Here is a 15,321-nt window from a genome sequence, read left to right as displayed (position 1 = left end):
GGGCCCGTTCTCTGGCAGCTCCCGGGACCCCGCGCGCCTGCCCAGGCGCCCCGGGAAAGAGCCGGCATGGCAGCCGCCAGCCAGGTCGCCTCCAGAGCCCGCGGGCGCGGCGGGCGGGAAAGTGCGCGGAGACCCAGCGTCCCGCGTCGGCGGCTGGCTTTTGGGGAGGGAGGGGGCGGGGAGGAGGCGGGAGTACGAGCGTGCGCGTGCGCGGCAGCGGCGAGGGGGCGGGGCCGGGCGCGCGGGGGCGGGGCCGGGCGCGGCGGGGGCGGGGCGGCAGCCGGGCACAGGAAGCGCCGGGAGGCCCGAGCCGTCCCAGGGTGCTCCGCGCGGCGTGGACTCGGGCCGCTGCCGCCATCCCGCTGGCGAGCGAGGGAGAGTGAGGCCCGCCCGCTCTCGCCGGCCGGGCCAGTGGGGGCCCGTGCGTGAGGGCGCCCCGGGTGCGCGCGTCCGTGTGCGGGGGGAAGGCCGGCGCCCGTGTCAGCGAGCCGCAGAGCGCCGCCGCCCGCGCCCAAACGGACATGGTGGAGCCCCGCGCCGCCGCCGCCGCCTCTTTCTCCTCCTCAGCCTCGGCACGGGACTGAGAGGGGGGCCCCGCCGAGCCCGCCGCCTCAGCCGCAGCGGCTTCCCGCCCGGCCGCCCCCCCCGCCGCCCTTCAGGCCCGGCCCGTTTCCCCTCGCCCCTCCCCGCGCACCCCGACCCCGCTCCGCCGCGGCGCGAGCTGCTTATGTGACCGGCGGGGCCCGGAGCCGCCGCCGCCGCCGCAGCGCGAACATGGACGCCGTCAACGCCTTCAACCAGGAGGTGAGGGGATTGCTCGGGGAGCCCCGGGAGGGAGGGGAGCCGCCGCGCCGCGGGCCCGCGGGCTTCTGGGGGCGAGAGAAAGGTCGGGTCCGGGTGGGGACGCTTCCTGCCGCGGTTCCGGAGCGTGCGGGGCCCGGCGGGGCCCGAGGCCGGGCGGCGCGGAGCGGGGCGGGCGGAGCGCTGAGGTCGGAGCGGGCCGGCCCGCGCGCGCCCCGCCTCACGCAGCCGAGGGGCGGCCGGCCCCGCACCCCTCCCCCCCCGCGCCGCCCGGCGACCCCGGGGCCAGCGCCCCGCGCCGCCCCGCGCCGCCCCGCGCCCCTCGCCCCCTGGCGGCCTCCCCCGGCCACCGCCGCCGCCCTCGGCCGCGCTGCGCTCGAACTTCGCCGCGTTTCAGGTCGGGGCGCCTTGGCGGCTCGCAGACCCGTTTCTTGGGCCCGGCGGGGGCCGGGGCAGCCCCGCGATGTGTGTGTGTGTGTATGTGTGTGTGTTGGGGGGGAGGACGGCACGGGGGCCCCACGCGCGCCCTATCCTCCGCGCGTTGGCGGCGGCGGCGACGACGACGGCCTGGGCTCTCCTGTTGCTCGGGGCCGCTGGACTCTGATCCCGGGTTCGCGGAGAGAAGTTGGGGCAGCCCCCGGTGTGCAGCTGCAAGTCGACCCCCGCCCAGCCTCCCGCGCCCCGGCATTTCCACAGAAGTTGGGGAGCGGGCTGGAACCCCGGCGACCCCCCCCCAACACACACACATATGCGCACACACGCCCCGCCACCGTCACCGCGTTCCCGGCCCGCCGGAGCCCGGCGCGCACGGCCCGCGTCTGGGGGTCTGGCGGCCCCGCGGTGACACCGGGAAAGTTGAATGGGAGGGGAGAGCGCTGGCCCCGCCCCGCCCCGGGCCGCCCTCGCGCGCCCGCGCCCCCGCCCCGCCGGAGTTAATCCCCGGCCCCCGCGGACCCCGAGCATTTACATGTGAAAAAAAAAAAAAACGGCCCCCAGCCCGCGAACAAAGGTGGTGCCCCGCCGCCGTCGGCCGCCCGGGCTTTTAAATCTGCAGGCTTTTCTTGCAAGTCTTTTGGGTTTTTTCCTCCCCCCTCCCTTTTTTTTTTCCTCTTTCCCCTCTTCCTTTTCCTTTTTGGTGCGGTGATTCCCAAATTGGCCGTCCTTTCTCGTGGTAGACTGGGAGAGAGACCGGGGCGGGGGTGGGAGGGGGGTGGCGGGCGGGACCCCTGACGTTTGGCAAAGTGCAGCTTCTGAGATGGACCCTATTGTCATGCGGTGGGGGGGGTGGAGTGGCTGCGGGGCTGCCACTTTTTTCCTTTTCCAAGGGCCAAAGTGCAGGGGGGGCGGGGAGGAAGAGAGATCTTTCCACCCGCGAGAAGATCAGGGGCCCCCAGGGGGCCAGTTTTCTGCGGGAGCCTGGCTTGGACGCCTCGCGGCACCTCGCCCTCCTCGCGCGGGATTGCGTCGTTGCTGCTTGTCACGGTTGTCCTTTGGCACTTGGAAGGGCCAGGCGCCGGGCACCCCTCCGGGCCCACTGCGGCTCTTTATTGACTTTTTTTTTTTTTTTTTTTAAGGATTTACTCGGAGTGATTTCGCTCTTCCACTGATGTGCACATAAAATGCCTTAACTGCCGAGGAGTTGGCAACCGGGGCTAGTCCCTTGCAAAGTTCAGTTAGACCTTCTCCAGATAACAAAGATTTTTCTAGTGGGGGGATGATATCTAGAAGACTATATGGTGATAGGGTTCGAAGTTGAGTTCGTTTCCTGAAGGCAGAGTATTGGCTCTGTGAAGGCAAGTCATTAATGTGCTCATCTTCCTCTCACTTTGCTGTAGCAGGTGTTTGACAGATAGTTGATTGAGGTTTTCTATGAAGGGCACCGTTTTGTTTTGTTTTGTTTTGTTTTGTTTTTTTAACAAAACTACCTTTTTGTTTTGTTTTCTTTTGGGGCCACACCCGGCAGTGATGCAGGATTACTCCTGGCTCTGCACTCAGGAATTACCCCTGGCGGCATTTGGAGAACCCCGTGGGATACTGGGGATTGAACCTGCCTCGGCTGTGTGCAAGGCAATCTCCCTGTTCGCTGTGCTATTGCCCCAGCCCCTTAAAAATACCTTAAGTGCATTTCTTTTCTAGGATAAGAATTTATTAAATATTTTAATAGCATCAAAATTTTAATAGTATTTTTAAATGAGCAAAGAAGTTTCTTTGAGTATCCTTAACATGGGAAATACTGAATTTTAACCTGCCTTTTTAAAATTTTTTTTAGGAGTGGGAGGGTGTCACACCTAGTGGTGCCAGGGACCAAGCCCAGGTCTGGGCTGTGCAAGCACTATATACAGTGTACTACCACCATGACCCCATTAGGCCTTCCTTTTTAAGCAAAGTTTCAGTTTTGGGAAGTGTGATCACTTTTTTACTTTGAACAGCCCAAACTGGGAATGTTAGTTTGAAGTCAGTTCTTTTCAAAATGTACAAAATGACAATCTTCTTACATTGGGTTTCTTCCTCTTTAATTTTTTTTTTATTTTAATTTACTTTCTTTGGGCCTGTGAGGTAGTGCAAGAGGTAAGGTCCACTGGGGTTCCATCCCTGGTATCCCATATGGTCCCTGAACCTGCCAGGAGTGATTCCCAAGTACAGCCAGGAGAATTCCCTGAGCACTGCTGGCTATTCCTCCTCCCCCTCCAAATTTTTTTTTTCTTTCCTGATTTTATGACCTATAGGTTAGATATGTTAAGCATATATTATAAACCCCAATTTTCTTCTAAACTGAAACTTTGGAAGAAGTTAGTCTGACCTTCAAATCTACCTTGTGTCTGCGTCATTTGTAGTGCTTCTCAGTTATTTCTCCCCGTTCATGAGTAGTTACTGATTACTTAGTTCCCTTTAACCTCAAATCTCCTAAACTTCATTTCACAAGTCTTTTGAGTGCCTCTGTTCAGCAGCAAAGCTACTAGTCTCAGTGCTGTGAGATTACCAAGGAACTCTGTCCTCTAGAAACCTAATCTAATAGATGACACAAAACTTTGTTTTGATTTGGGGAGACCACACCCAGCCTAGTTTAGGAGCTACTTCCGGCTTAGTGCTCAGGGGGACCTTGGTGTCTTGGACCAGACCTGGAGCATGTATGTGTAAAGCACGTTGTGCTATCTGCCTGGCCCCAAAGGATTTTGGGGTGGCAGGGGCATTCCCTGAGGTGTTGAGTGCTGGAAATCAAACCCAGGGCTTCTGCATCACTCCACCCCTCTGAGTTCGTGCCCTAAGCTGGGGGCATGGGGGACGGGGGGGGGGGGGGGGGGTGGGGGGGGCAGCCAGCACCCACTACCTGCTGCACTATCGCTCTGACTCTATGGTAGATGACTTCATTGGTTTTTGGTTTTTGTGACCAAACTTGGTTGTGCTGAGAGATCCTATGGGGTGCCCCAGAGTGACGCGTGTTAGGCAAGCTCCCTGCCCGCTGTACTGTATCTCTTGGCCCTCGTACATAACTTCAGTATGTGATGAACTGGTTTCTTTTGGGACCCTAATAAAAAATAGTGGGATGGCTATGGAGAATCAGTTGAATATTAGAAAGTGAAAGAAACAATGATTAAAAGAATAGTAGATTAGAATAATAGATTAAAAGAAAGTGAATAGTAGTCTAATTCTTCAGGTCCCTGAAAAATAAAGATGATTTAGTAGTTCCAGTTCAGATACTTAATGTCTTCCTAACGTGTTTGAATTCCACTTTTTAGGCTGTGGATAAACTGAAGTGAAAGTTTTGAGTGTTTGGGTGATAGAATCAGAACACTACTTGATTTTAGATCTTATATAAGCCCAGTTTGGTGAGGTGGGTGGTTTGGGGATTGTAGTAGGACGGACATGTGAAATGTAGATTTGGTCTTTCTCTATCTGGTAGGAGAGGAGGGAAGCTTGTGGGCCAGAGGAATCCCTGTCCTGTCATCCTGTCATCCGATGGGTTTACAAACAGGTGTCATCAGAAACATGTAGTGAAGAAATTGTAGTTGTTTCTCTAGTAAACTGAATTTGAGTTTTGCGTGAAATAGTCACGTCAGCATGTTGAACAAGCAGTTGGGTATATTAGGACCCAAGACTTGAAAGCAACCAAGTTGAAACAGAGAAACAGATGTTGATGTCTAGGAGGCCTCTTGGATGTGTGCTAGAGTAAATGGAAAAGGGGAGAGAAAAAGAGTTAATATACAACAAGCATATATACCATGTCAGGCACTTTATATATGTACATTTAATTTAATATTCCACAACCTTTCCTCCATTTGCAGACAAACTGACTTTTAAATAAGTTAAATAATAATTGCCCAGGGGCATACTGCTGGCTAATGGCAGGGCTGGGATTTGAATGCAAAGCTCCCTATCTTAATTGCTGCCTCAGGGTAATATTTTGTGTAATGGTGGATGTGGGGGGGGGGGTCACAGGTGAAAACTTTTAACAGGACACTAGAACTTGTGGGGAATGAGGAGAGGCTCAGGTTCATTAATGAGAGAGATGTGATGAGAGGTTGTAAATGGTTAGAGGTTTGGTTGCAAGGGATTCCAGCAGAAATTGCTCAAGAAGAAGTGAAAGAAAAGTTGAGTGTTCAAGGCAAGGGTGCTAGGCTTTGCAGGTCTATAGAGTAATATATAAGATCTATTTTTATTTGTTTTGTTTTGGGGTCACACCTGTCATTGATCAGGGATTATGCCTGGGTCTTCGCAGTACTCAGAGGACCTTATGGGGGAATGGGACCAGGTTCTGCCATAAGCAAGGCAAGCACCCTACCTGTTGTTATCACCCTGGCCCCTAAAGATATTTATTAGGTCTTATCCTTAGTAGGACTGGAGTGATAGCATAGCGGTGGGTCCTCCATCCCTCTTGGAGAGCCCGGCAAGCTACCTGTGGTGTATTCGATATGCCAAAAAGTGTGAGATGTTTCTGGTGCCCACTTGAGCAAATCGATGAACAGGATGACAGTGCTACAGTGCTATCCTTAGTAACCGGCAGTCAAATGCAGGTCTGTCTCTATCAGACTGATAGGAGTAGAAACTTGAGCATGTTGGAGAAATGGAAGTATAAAGCGTAGTTTCTCTTATTATTGCCTACGCTCAGAGGGGCTTTGGGAAACCTGTGGGGCCAGGGGATGAACCTGGTGCTCCAGCAAGCAAAATATATATTCTAGCCCCTTGGACTATAAAAGTCTGAGTCTCCAAAAGCTTAGATTAAAAGCAACAAGATGGATTGGTTAACTGAGTAAAATTGTGGATTAGAAGGGACAAATTAGTAGCACAGGTAATAGAGGTTGCTATAAGGAAAAGGTGAGGTTATTAAAGGCACCCATTTAGCCAGAGGGCTTTGATAGCAAGACACTGATGTAAATGTTATGAAAGATGAGCGGATGGGTACTGGGAGTTCATACAGCAGTTAGGGTGCTTCAAGAAGTGACCTGGCTAGGGAGATACCTAAAAAAGGCTGGAACACAGGGTTTGTCCAAGTTCAGGCTCATTCCCCAGCACTGCAGGGTCCCTTGAACATTTCAGTGTGTGACGCATCCCCGCCCCCGCCGCTCCCCCACCACCACCCCAAGATAAAAGTGAAAATTATATGACCAGTGTTTGTGTTTTGCTATTTTATATACTTCGTAGTATGAAGAGTTTGGTATTTGTAAGTTTGTTGACTGAATGACGTGCCCAAAAAGGCAGATAAGTTATAATAAGGGTAGTTGCTATATGAAATGTTTTCAGTTTCAAAATAAAGCAAAAATTTCTCCCTCCCTTTTTGTCATCCTGGTCCTGAATGTTCTCTCCCCTCTTCCTGCCCCCAGCCAGAGGTAATCAACTAATGAATTTATTATCAGTCAGTATTATCCCTACATAATACACCAGATTGTATTTATTTGCAATGCTGCTCTTTTTTTTTTCTTAAACATTATTCTTTGTTTTTCCTAACCAGTGTATGGTATGTTTTTCCTCTCCCAATATTTTTTTTGGGGGGTGGGGGCGGGATTGGATGGAGGGGTGCCTCAGTGGTAATCAGGAAGTCTGGGATGCCCCATCTGTAATCTCAGCCTTGCCCATTGGTTCAGCCCTAGCTTCCTGGTGGTGCTTGGGGGGCCTCCAGGCTGCATTTGGTGATGCTGGGGGACCATGTAAGTGTGGGGCATTGAAGCGCTGTGTTGTCTCCCAGCTCTGTTTTCCCTTGACAAATGCTGCTGTGAAATGTTCTCAAGCATTTCCCCTTGTGTATATGTTTTAAGAGTTTATCTATGAGACCTGTTCTCAGACTTTGAGATTTTAAATTCCACAGGCTTGTTTTATTTTTTGAACTATACCTTTTGGCCATTGGTGTATTTGAAATTTAAATTATGAATTGGAAAATAACATTCATTGCATGTTAGATTTTTTAATACTGTAACATTTACACTACAAAAAATTAGGAGAGTAATATTTTTACCATATTTTACAAATCATAAACTTTGGCTAATTAAAACTTCACACCTAAAGCCTCTGTAGAACTTGTAAGAGAAGATAAATGAAAAGGGCATAGAAAGAGGAATGCATTCTTTGGGGACGGGGTGGGGTTGGAAGTACACCTTGCAGTGATCACAGCTTACTCCTAGCTCTGCACTCAAGGATCATTCCTGGTGGGGCTCGGGGGAGTGTATGTGGTGATTGGCCCCAGGTAAAGCCTTGTGCAAGGCAGGCACCCTACCTGTTCACTATCTTCTCCATTCCATATTAAGTTTTATCTTTAAAATCAGTCCTGTGAAGCTTTATGACTGCTTAATAGAAGAATCATGTTGGTATACATTTCCAGTTGTGTCACCTGAGTCACCTTGTTAATCCAGAGATCTAGAGGAAGAGTAAAGTGTTACATCGCAGTGGAGGAACTTGCCCTCTTCCTGTTCTCACTGGAAATGTTTCCTATGACTGGGAAATTTTTCCTATTGCTTGCTTGGTGGGATTATCTTTGAGAGTTTAGTGAGAATTTCTTGTTGAGTTGTTTGTTAACCAGAATGTTAAATTTTTGCTGGTAGTGTTTGGTGCAGAGGAAGACACAGATTAAAGGACTAGAGGTACGAACCACATGACCCTGGAGCCTTGAACTGGAAGTAATCCCTTAGCCACCGGTGTGGCCTCCCAAAACAAAACAAAACAAAAAAGTAAAGTGGACCTTTATAGATGAGTTACAGAGACCAAGAAAGAGGTTTGAAGTAAAATCAGAGATTGCTTTCCATGTCATTGACCATGCTATACTGTTAGCAAGGGAGTTTTGGATACTAAAAGTTATAGTTACCTCTTTTTTTGATTCTTAAGAAATGCATATCCTACGGTACAGGTTTGACTAGATGGTGAGTGAAGTAAAACTGACTTCTCTCCCTGCATTTATCTTTGATGTTTGTTCTTGCTGAAAATATTCCCCTTCCTAGGCTATCATTTTGTTTCAGGAAAAAATTATATCAACACTTGATGAGGACCTATTTTGGAAAACAAATTGAAAAATAGAAAAGTTGACTTATAGATGTTTATACACATTCTATTCTCAGTTATAGTTTAGATATCCCTTCATAACATTGTAGGGGAAAAGTTATTAAATTTCTAAATCTTTGGTATGGTTTATAATGTTCTGATAACAAGCAAAAAAATTTTGTATTGTTTTGGGATCACACCTGGCTGTGCTCAGGGATCATCACTTCAGGGCAGAAAAGATCAGGGTGACCATATGTGGTGCCAGGGATCAAACTCTCGGACTGCATGCAAGGCAAGTGCCTTACCACTTATTATCTCTTACCCTGAATCAGTTCTTTATTCTGCTCTAGAACAGCCTACAACTTGAATTTTGGGCTAAAAACAGGCCAGGTATAATACATATTAAAGGATAAGTAGCTTACCGACAGATCAGTTTTGGGTAATATTGGTTGACTAATGTTTTGTTCCCATTAAATCAGAAAAGATAGAAATAATTTAATTGGGGGGGGCCTGAAGCAATAGCACAGCAGGTAGGGCGTTTGCCTTGTACACGGCCAACCCAGGTTCGATTCCCAGCATCCCATATGATCCCCTGTGCATCGCCGGGTGTGACCCAAAAAGCAAAAAAAAAAAAAAAAAAAAATTTAATTGTTGGGAGTAGGCCATACTAAGATCTATTGTGATTAGACCACGAGGCATATCGACATTTCTGTTAGTATTTTACTAAGAGTAATTAACTGCTGGAGCAATAGTACAGTGGATAGGGTACTTGCTTGCATGTGTCCAACCCAGGTTTGATCCCTGGCACACCATGTGGTCCCTGGTCCCCTGAGCAGAGCCAGGATTAAACCCTGAGCACCAGCTGAGGTGGCCCCAAAACAAAATGGAACAGTTTAGTGTAATGAATTTGTTTTATTCTTTTGAGAGCTCAAACTTTTCACAAATACTGTAATTAATAGCTTTTTATTATATTTTAACTTTTTACCCATAGGCCTGGCTGTTCTCAGGCCTTATTCCTGGCTCTGTGCTCAGGGACCACTGCCGGTGATGTGGGGGACCAATGTGGTGAGGGACATTGAACTTGGGTTGGTATGTATAAAGCAAGTGCCCTTACCTGCTGTATCATCACTCCGCCTCCTCTTTCTAGTTTTTATTTATTTGTTTATTTTGGTTTTGGGGCTCAGGGTTTACTCCTGGCCAGGATCAGGGCACCATATGGGTGCCAGGGAATAAACCCAGGTTGACTCTGCGCAAGGTAAGTTTACACACTGTACTGTCTCTTCCCTAAGAATGTATTTTGTGAGGCAGAGGGTCACTCCTAATTATTACTCCAGGCCCTGTGGACCCTTTCTCACCAGTATTCTGTCCAAGTGTGGACCTAATGGTTCAGTGTGCAGACCTGATTGGCAGTTTGGTGCTGTGTCAAGCCCTGCGGTGCTGGGGGTAGTCTATCAGCCACACCCAAAGGTATTCTGGGTCCACCAAGGCTCTATTGGGTAAATATTTTTATGTTTTGGTATAAATGTCCACTGAAACTTTGTTGTGTAGTACTAGCATCCTTTGTAATTTTTTTTTTCTTTTTGGGTCACACCCGGCAATGCACAGGGGTTACTCCTGGCTCTGTACTCAGGAATTACCCCTGGCGGTGCTCAGGGGTAATTGGGATGCTGGGAATCGAACCTGGGTCAGCCGTGTGCAAGGCAAATGCCCTACCCGCTGTGCTATCGCTCCAGCCCCCCATCCTTTGTAATTTTTGTTCGTGGATATGCAAGCTGTCTTCAGAGACTGATTCTACTTGGTTGTAAATATTTAGACAGGGGGTTGGGGATTCAGGAAAGAAGAGTTGCACACACTCATTTCGAATAGACTGTTTAGACACAGGAATACATCTAGGAACTAAAGGGCTGGAGCCTAAAAAGAGTACATGCTCTCCTAAACAAACCTTGGAGGTCACTCTCCAAATGATGAGGCGTGAGTGTGCATGTCTTAGGCACGTAGCACTATAAGGTTTCCTTATGTGCTTCCACTTAGGACAGATGGTTTCCTAAAGGATGCATAATAAAACTATGTAGACTTGATGCTTAAAAGTAGTTTAAACTCATCAAGGAGGACCACAAACAAGTGTGTCTACAAAAAGATGTGACTGGAGAGATGGTACTGTGGGTTAGGTTCTTGCTTTGCATGTGGCTGATCTAATTTCAATCCCTGACAGCCCATATGGTTCCATGAGTCTTCCAGGAATGATCCCTGAGCACTACTGTGCACATGGTCCTGTCCCTGTCTCCTCTGCCTCCCCCCCCCAAAAAAAAAAGACCCATTTAAAAAAAAAGAATAGAGTGTCACAGGGGCTGGAGCAATAGCACAGCGGGTAGGGCATTTGCCTTGCACACAGCCGACCCAGGTTCGATTCTCAGCATCCCATATGGTCCCCTGAGCACCGCCAGGGGTAATTCCTGAGTGCAGAGCCAGGAATAACCCCTGTGCATTGCCAGGTGTGACCCAAAAAGCAAAAAAAAAAAAAAAAAATAGTGTCACAGGCGATATTCTTGGCTTGTTTATAGTTCGAAACAAGTGGTCAGGGATCACTCCTACTGGGTCTGTGGGGACATATGGGGTAGCCGATTTCAAACCCAGGTTGATTGCATGCAAGGCAATTGCCCTACCAACTGTACTTTTTCTCCAGCCCAGAATATTCTCTGATATTATTTAGTGTGTAGTGACAGCATGCTTTTTTGTTATGCTTGGGGCTTACTCCTGACTTTACACTCAGGAATCACTGGTGCTGCCGAGGGTAGGTCAGGACTATATGGGGTGCTGGGGATAGAACCTGTGAGGCCAGCGCTTTACCTGCTGTACCTTCTCTCTAGACCACAGCATGATTTTTAAATCAGCCATATTGTACTTAAAAATCTTAAGAGAATCTGCCTGCTTCTAGCCTGCTTTTGGGCGGACTCTGTTACCCTATTCTAGTTGTGCCTTAGGGGACAATAGTTGATCGACCCTATAATTTATAAATCTTCTCTGCAGATTTCCCAGTATTTCTTAAGGTTCTTAATCTCGTTTGACTTTTTCAAAATCTGAATTTTGGCAGTAGTTATAATACCTGTTTAATTGAAAACCTATGATAAGGATTTTACAGTAATGTGTCTTTTAAATATTTTGGGGAAAATGTTTTATGTCTTTTAATGACCTTTCATCACCTTGTTCTCTTTAATTATGAGATGCCAAATCACTTTAGTAAGGACAGCAAACTTTGGGGTTTAGTTGCCAATACATTAAAATCTTTATAGAGACATTTACCATTGTTTTAAGAGTATGGGGTACTGGGAATTAGCTCAGTGTGTGGGACAGATTATAGGAGATCCAGGTTTGCACGCCGGGCCCCCATTCCCCCACCTGGGGGAAAAAAAACTGTCAGGTGTGTGCTCTCTTCCAAGAAAAGTGTGTGTGGGGTGCCTCCTGGTGCTTCTTAGTCAATGAGCTTTTGATGGGGAGTTCAATGTAAAGGCCTGAGGATGTGTGCTCAAGCCCTGCAGTGTCAGATTATTTCGGACTCACCCCAGCAATACTTGGGAGCCTCTGGGGATGCTTTGCTGAGTTACGTACAATTGTCGACCCTTGCCAGAAGGCCCCAAGGTAAGCTTTTTATTAAGAATGTTCAGTGTGGGGCCAGGGAGATAGTATAGCGAGTAGGGCGCTTGCCTTCAGCATGGCTGACGCGAGTTCTATCTCCAGTGACCATGTTTCCTCAGCCTCTCCAGGAGTGATATCTGAGCACTGCCATTGGATGTGTCCCAATCTCTGCCTCCTCCCTGCTCTCCAACCCCACCTCCCAAAAAAAATTGGACTGGGACTATGGTTCAGTGTGGTACAGTGCAAGCCTAGAATGTGGGAGACCTGGGTTCATTCCCTAGGAGCACACACACAAAGAGCCCAGAATATCTAAGTCAGCGGAGAAGTAAATTTATTTGTTGTGGCAAGACGGAGAGTAATTGTAGGTGTGGAATTTCCGGTAGGAGAGAAGAAAAATGTTCTAAAATAATAGTTTCAAGGGCTTCACAATTCAGTATAGTAAAAATCACATAATTGTACACTTTGGAAAGGTAAGTTTTAGTGGTATATGGATTGCATGAAAGCTGATTTTTTAAAAGTACAAAAAATATTGGGTTTTAAGACATGTTTATTATTTTGCTGAATCTGATTTACTATCAGGTAGGAAAATACTAGCTATTGACTGGTTCTCTAAGTCACATTGCTGATCTTGAATCAACAAGATCATGTTGTTCGAAGGACATATTTAGGGTTTTTGTTTGTTTGGACACTATATCCAGCTATTCTTAAGACTTAATCCTGCCTGTGCACTCAGGAGTCACTCCTGGAGTGCTGGAGTACTGTATTGGGTACTGGGGGCAGGAGGGGGATATGCAACTAGGATTGACTGCTCGCAGTCAAGCATGCTACCCTCTATACTATGACTCAGGCCCAGGTTTAGTTTTTTTAAGGTCATCTTTTTTATTTTTCCTTGATTTCTTTTGGGGCGTGGGGGGGGTCACGTCCAAAGATGGCTCAAGGCTAACTCCTGGTTCTGTGCTCAGTGAACCATATGGGGGTGCCAGAAATCAAAATGGGGTCAGCTATGTGCAAGGTAAGTGCCTTACCCTCTATACTTTCTCTCCAGTCTGCAGTCAGAGGTTTAGGAAGTAATCTAGTGGGGATAGTTGAAAGATAAATCCTGCGTTTGCTGATTAAATACCAACCAGCAGCCTGCCAATGCTCTTCTGAGTGTTTGCGCACCTTTCTTTTGCTGTCTCTGATTTTCAGATATAAGAAAGCCCTAGAGGTGGTGTGAATTTCAGAGGTCACACAACGTAGAAATAGTAGTTCTGGGATTTTATGTGTAGTCTTATAACCTGCTTTTAGTAAGTCTTATCTCTGTAGGATAGCTCAAGTGATAGGTCACATTGCTAGCATGAGCAAAGGCCATGAATTGTATCTCTTCATGGTCCCCTAAATACCCACCCACCAGGTGTGGCCTCATGTTGCTGGGTGTGGACTTCTTTTGTTCATTTGTTTTTTTTTTTCTTGCGTTTTTTTTTTGGGGGGGGGAGGCAAACCTGGAGGTGCTCAGGGGTTACTCCTGGCTTTGCACTCAGGAATTAACTCCTGGTGGGACTTGGGGAACTGGGATGGGATGCTGGGATCAACCTAGGTTGGTCATGTGCAAGAAAAGTACCCTCCTGTTGTTCCATCTCCAATTCCAGGCTGTGGACTTCAAAAAGAAGTTTGTCTGAGCCCTGTCCTTAACTCTCATATGGCTATTCTAAATTTTTTTGAGGGGCCAGAGCAATAGTACAGCTGGTGGGGCATTTGCCTTGCACGTGGCCAACCTGGGTTTGAGCCCTGGCACCCATATGGTCCCCCAAGCCCACTAGAATTAAGTCCTGAGCGTTTCTGGGTATGCCCCCAAACAAACAAAATTTGGTAGTTTAACTGATTTAGTGTTTAAACCATGGTATTTACGGTTGGAGTACATGCTTTGCATGTGGGAGCTCTGGTTTCTTTCCCCAATACCTCATTGATCCTTTGACTATCGCTGGGATTACCCTGCACTCCCCGCAACCCCTTGCCCAGAAGATAACACTTTTCAGATTTTCCTATTTCTCACTAATTCGTACTCAAAATTGGAATTCTTAATTGATGGGAAATTTCAGAATACTAATGTTTTCCACTTTAATCCTATGCTTGAGCATGAATCCAGTCATTCTAATTTAAGAATAAAATATAAAAATATGGAAGTTTTGGCGGAGGCGCGGCGGGCACGGCTGGGTGGACGCGGGCTGGCATGTCGGCGCTGACGCGAGTAGCGCCCTTCGTTCGCCTCGGACGCCGCCTCTTCAGGGGCGTCCGTGCGCAGGAGGCGGGGAGTCCGCCGGGTCGGCGGCGGGGTGCACATCGATCCCCGCTACTGCCAGTTCCCGGAGCTGATGCGCTCGCAGGTGGTCCAGGCCGAGTTCTTCAGCGGCCTCATGTGATTCTGGATCCTCTGGTGCCTCTGGCACGACTACGACGCAGTGCTGGGTCACTTCCCCTACCCAGACCCTTCCCAGTGGACGGACGAGGAGCTGGGCATTCTTCCTGACGATGAGGACTGAGGGACACCGCCCGCTGGGCGTGGGGGGGCCACGCCATGGTGCGACGTCATGGCCTCCGTGTTGTACATTCAGATTATAAATTAAAGTGGTCAAGAACGAAAAAAAAAATATGGAAGTTTTTATTAAACACATACGGAGAGGGTGCGACCAATTTGGGGCCACACCCAGCTGTGCTTAGACTACTCCCTGTGTGCCATCTGAAGGACCTCACAGGACCCAGGCTTCACACATGCTTTGTATATGGCTCTAAATCACGTATTTGTACATGATGGTACCTTTTGGGGGGGGGGGACACACCCAACAGTGCTCAGAGCTTACTCCTGGCAGGCTCCAGGGAGCATATGGGGTGCCTGGTCTAGAACCTGGGTCAGCCTTGTGCAAGGCAAGCACCCTAACTGCTGTACAGTCTCTCTATTCCCTGATAGAACCAATTTATGTTTGGACTTCTATTGAAGTCTAAAAGGAAACACTTAATTTACGGATAAAATATTTGACAATTCTAAAACCAATTCCTGGTCTGTTTCTTAAGTGGAAAGGATGTGAATTGATTGATTGTAGTTTGCTGAACCAAAATAAAGGTAAGATTCTTACTGCAATAAACTGCACATGCTTAGGTTAAAAGCTTTGACAAGGGTGGTAAGTGTTGGTTCAAAAGTAAAAAGTTGTATGAGAAGGTAGGAGTAGGAAATTGTAAATGAATATATAGGGCATATCTTAAGTCAGAAATTACTTACAAAATTAGTTCTGCTTTGAAACAGATGTCAACAGAATTAGGGTTTGATAATACCAGGAGATTATGCAGATAGTTTACTGTTGGCTGTATTACACTATGTTCTCTTAAAATTTTTAATGCACATGTAAATTAGAGTTGCACAACAGTTATTTTGTATTTAATATTAACAGT

At 48.1% G+C, this 15,321-nt stretch overlaps 1 protein-coding gene and 1 pseudogene across 3 annotated transcripts in view; both read left to right on the top strand.

The window, feature by feature from the left end:
• The first annotated feature begins 281 nt into the window (after positions 1-281).
• The window catches only part of SCAF4 (SR-related CTD associated factor 4), a 69,769-nt gene continuing 54,729 nt past the window's right edge, over positions 282-15,321 (top strand). For all 3 annotated transcript variants that reach the window (XM_055125023.1, XM_055125024.1, XM_055125022.1), the window contains exon 1: positions 282-804. In XM_055125023.1, the coding sequence (XP_054980998.1) occupies positions 775-804 (30 nt within the window). In that variant the 5' untranslated portion in view covers positions 282-774. The remainder of the gene's footprint in view (positions 805-15,321) is intronic.
• On the top strand, positions 14,108-14,525 carry LOC101542894 (NADH dehydrogenase [ubiquinone] 1 beta subcomplex subunit 2, mitochondrial-like; annotated as a pseudogene).

The sequence above is a fragment of the Sorex araneus genome, chromosome 2, assembly GCF_027595985.1.
Source record: "Sorex araneus isolate mSorAra2 chromosome 2, mSorAra2.pri, whole genome shotgun sequence".
Taxonomy (NCBI): Eukaryota; Metazoa; Chordata; class Mammalia; order Eulipotyphla; family Soricidae; genus Sorex; species Sorex araneus.
The sequence above is the reverse complement of the archived record's forward strand: the minus strand, read 5'-3'. Positions and strand labels throughout refer to the sequence as shown.